We start from the raw sequence: 4,405 nt of genomic DNA, 5'->3' as shown, positions 1-4,405 counted from the left end.
TCGGATTTTGGATTTCGGATCTACTTTTCACAACCGATCAAATCCAATCCAAACCGCACAATATGTTATAATAATATTATTTTATTATTATATTTACAATTATACTTATAACATATACAATTTGTTATATATTTATATATTTTTTAAGTATTATTATTATTTAATAAATATTTTATGTTCAAAATGTGATTTATTTATTTATTGTAACTGACTTATAATTTTATTTCTATTGTTATGTTATCATTGGTTTTTTAAGATATTGTTAAGACTTGTTATGTCATTGTTGGTTATTTAAAATTTAATGTTGAGACTTGATATATGTATTTAATTTTTTTAATTTACAAAACCGCAAATCCAATCCAATCTAAACCGCTCGAAATTAGATCGGATTGGATCGGATTTTTTTAAAAAAATCATCCAATTCAAACCGCACTGCAAGTAAACATAGTGTTCGCAATCGAATAAATTTTTTACTCAAAACCGATCCAAACCGCACCGCAAACACCCCTAGTATTGAGGTATAAAATATAGATATAGAAATATAGATTATTTATCAAACTATTATGGAGATTGGAGTGAATATACGAGAAAAAAAATGGTTATACAATCTGATCGGACAGATTATTAGCGTGTCATTAGTATAAATCAATATATGTATATATCGTATCCAAATTGAAATAGAGTTAACTATCAATCCACTAATTGAAAGATAAAAAAAAATCGACACAAAATTTTATCACTAATTTTTTTATTTTTTAAAAAGATACTCATTCACAATAAAAAAAGTTTTTAAAAAAATATTTACTTCACATAAAATTACCAAAAATTAAAAATAAACAAATTTTATTTTTTTAATAATATTTACAAAAAATTACATCAAAATTAATTTTAAAATTTAAAAAATATATATTTAATATCTATTTTTTTTGTCATGTTTTTAAATTTTTCACAAACTTGTTTATTATTAGCATCTTTTAAAGTTATTTTTATTAGTGATGTGAACTTTTGATACCATTCTAGTAGTTTTACTCGTTGGAATACTAGTTAGAGTCAATGGACACAATACATATTGACCATGACCAACTATAATTATAATTATTTCCTTCTTGTATTGATCTTAAATATCCTTGCAGCTGATTCAGTTGCTCATCTAAATAGTAGAAAGACCTCTCATCAAAGGGCTCTCATTTCTAAGATTTTATTTTTAATACAATAAAAATATCGACTCAAATATTTTGTTCACAAAAATAAATACATTGTTTAGTTAAAAAATCTATATAACATCATTTATTGAAAAAACCAAAAGGAGATATGGTATAGTAGTAAAATAGTCAAAAAGCAATTAAGTATAATTGTGAAATTTCACAAGCATAAGCATATGCTGAATCACTGACAAGACTTCACAGATCTGACTGGAAAAAAAAAAAAAACCACAAATCCAAAATTCCTCTAGACAGATATATCAAGATTACTCTAATGATCCACAAGCTCTCCGGTACCTGCAAGACTTAGTTTTAATTATATATATTAAAAAATAAAAAAGAAAAAAAAAACAACACAAACCAAAGAGAAAGAAGTAAGGTGGGAAAAGAAAAATTATGAACTCACTTGTGTTGTCTCCTCTTTTTTGCTTTCCTCCTATCAATTGATCAGAATCAGTTCCCAGTTAGTAAATCCAAGAGCTCCACTTTCTTCATCTTTGAGAACCCTTTTAGACCGCGAGATTTAGCGAGTGCCCTCAAATCCACAAGCTTCATCGCGCTCAAATCCTCGTGGTGAACAGCTAGCTCCTCCTCCTCCTCCTCCATGTGCTCATCATGATCGATTTCTTCGGTTTGTTCATGGTCATGAGAATCATCGTTTGACATGTCAGCAATGCCAATATCTGGGAAGAACAACTCATTCTTTGGATCAAGATCAGGCTCTGGCTCATGATCAATATCTGTTTCAGAATCAATCTCCGGTTCATCATCATGCTTCAGACCTAGCTGATCCCGAATGTTCTCTCCAAGCCTACTACTTAGTGGCTCCACATTCGTAACATCCTCATTGTAAGAGACAGGCTGGTATTTTACGCGAGGAACAGGGGATCTTCGTTGGAAATTTGACCTTGGCCTAGTGACAGAGGAGGAGTTTGCTTCTTGGGATTCGTGCCTTGGAGCACTATCCAAATCTGAAAATTTATTACTTCGCCCTCTACTATATTGGCTACTTTCTTGAACCTGTTCCGCACTGTGATCTCTTCCTTTACTTCCTCCACTGCTTCTTTTTACTTGCTCAACCGAGTGTTTCTTCAGTAGTTTGAGGAGCGAATCCACGGTACCATTCTCTTTACTTTTCCCTTGTGAGGTTTCAACCTTCTTTTCTTCTTTATTGGCAGCTCTCTCACGCAGCCTCGCCTGCACCTTCTTGAATAGTTCAACAATCTCCTTCTCTCTAGGACCAGGAGCCGATGTGGTCTGCGATTTACCTGAGGCAGAAAGTGATACCAAAGGTCCATTTTTCAAAGACAACATGTCTTCCTCAAAGCTCTCAAAGCCATCTCTCCCTTCATTGTTCTTGTTCCTGCTTCTGGAGTAGCCAGACCTGTTTTGCCTGGAGAAGTCGGGGTTTCTCCTTGCTTCGCACACAAAAGATGTTTTCAAAGAAGCACACTTTAGCCCCCTAATTTTTACATATGAATGAATTCTGTAATGACCTAGAGATGAGGCAGGAGGATATAGAGCAATTGTTCTTCCAGAAACTCCCGAACACGGGAGATACATTCCTTCTAGCATTCCACAGCCTGCAAACTATCACCATATCAATTCAACCACAACAAAGAGAAAGTTGAGAATAGAAGAAAGTAATTACAATTATGCTCCTCCCTTTCATCTTCTGCAAATATACTATACACTATATTGCCGTGTCCTTTATTTTTGACAACCTAAACTCTCCTCCCCTAAGAGATGAAAATATACTAAACAATAATTTATGCTAATGTGTATGAACTTAGCAAAGATAAGGTTGGTAATGGGTATCCATGGATGCGGGTACCCCTCCCCCACCCCCTGTCCCGTTTATGAAAATCCCCCCCCCCCCCCCTCTTTTTCCCCACCCCATCCTTGTCACGGGTCCCCTTTTATTTTTCCCGCGAGAAGCGCAGATACCCGCGGGTGTCCATGGATATAACCTTGAAAAAAATTAACAGAACCATAATAATATAATCCAATACAAATCAACCAAATTTAACATATTAAAACACAATATACACAAATTTACCATAATCCACATACAAATAAAATCTCCAACATACACATTAAAAGAAAATAAAATCAAGAGAGTTTCCAACATAATAAAATAACAATTCTTGGCGGTGGATCATAGCTCTGTGTTTCACTTTCACTTGTGAAGGGTGAAAGTTCTTGAGCATTAATGTTCTCATGGATAGACATTGTAAGAACTGAACAAGAATTATACTAAATCAGGTTTTTAAAACAAAAATGAATCTATTTGTGGATAGACAATTAGCTCAGCAATAAGAAAATCATAATAGAACAAACCATACCAAATGAATTAATTTTATAATAAAATCATAGCAGAAACCAAATCAATTAATTTCATGATAAACACAGCAGCATTATTCCATAGTAACATAAAATCACAACAGAAACAGAAGTTACCAAATCAGTTAAAATCAGTTATAGTGATTAGTTTCATAACAAAACAGAGCAGCATTATACCAAATCATAATAAAATCATCAAAAATGCTATTTACACGTTAAATTTAGCCACTATATATTTATGTATAAACTATATTTTTAGTGTATATTTTGTATTTCAATGTGTATCCTGTACAGGTGGCTGATTTTGGTGGTTGATTTTGGTGTAGCCCTAGCATGGTTGTAAAATCATAACAGTAACCAAATCAATTAAAATCAGAGGAGAAAAGACACTTGAGTTACCTAAACAGAGGCCGAGTCACTCGAATTAGGAAAGGAGAAGAGACACGGCGAGGAGCAGAGAAGCAGCGAAGAGACACGGTGGGGAGCAGAGAAGGAACGACAGACAGAAACAGCGAGGACCAGAGAAGCAGCGACGGCGCACGGCAGACACACAATGAAGAGAGATTGAGCTGAGACACGCGGTGAATAGAAGAAGTAAGAGAGAGAGAGAGAGAGAGAGAGAGAGAGCGAGCGGAGAGAAGGAAGCGATCAGGGCTAGGGTTATAAGAGAGCAGAGGACCTACCAAAACTGAGGCGACGGCGGAAGGAGGTGACGAGGCGGTGGAACGAAGGGATAAGAGAAAGGATGAGAGCAGACGGAGAAGAGAGGAATGCCTGGGTTCCTACTCCTAACTAGGGCTTGCCATTGCGTGCTTTTTTTTTTTACTCAAAACGACTTCGTTTTGCTTCTTCTCTCTCAT

General features: G+C 34.8%; 1 protein-coding gene across 2 annotated transcripts; it reads right to left on the bottom strand.

The window, feature by feature from the left end:
- Positions 1-1,168: 1,168 nt before the first annotated feature.
- LOC107618467 (rho-N domain-containing protein 1, chloroplastic) lies at positions 1,169-4,405 on the bottom strand. 2 transcript variants are annotated; one of them, XM_016320557.3, is made up of 4 exons: positions 4,229-4,405; positions 3,945-4,114; positions 1,609-2,785; positions 1,169-1,499 (listed from the first exon to the last, which is right to left on the bottom strand). In XM_016320557.3, exon 3 carries the CDS (start codon positions 2,775-2,777, stop codon positions 1,656-1,658), a length of 1,122 nt encoding a protein of 373 aa, XP_016176043.1. In that variant the 5' UTR covers positions 2,778-2,785; positions 3,945-4,114; positions 4,229-4,405; the 3' UTR covers positions 1,169-1,499; positions 1,609-1,655. The 2 variants fall into 2 exon arrangements, with proteins under 2 accessions (XP_016176043.1, XP_088356755.1); XM_088500629.1 differs by having other exon boundaries at positions 1,609-2,792; positions 4,229-4,386.

Source organism: Arachis ipaensis, chromosome B9 (genome assembly GCF_059453495.1).
Source record: "Arachis ipaensis isolate K30076 ecotype BB chromosome B9, ASM5945349v1, whole genome shotgun sequence".
Classification (NCBI taxonomy): domain Eukaryota; kingdom Viridiplantae; phylum Streptophyta; class Magnoliopsida; order Fabales; family Fabaceae; genus Arachis; species Arachis ipaensis.
Note: the sequence above shows the minus strand (reverse complement) of the source record. Positions and strands in the feature narration are given on the sequence as shown.

Coding starts and splice junctions, on each gene's coding strand:
- LOC107618467 (XM_016320557.3), bottom strand. CDS start 2,777: ATGCTAGAAGGAATGTATCTCCCGTGTTCGGGAGTTTCTGGAAGAACA.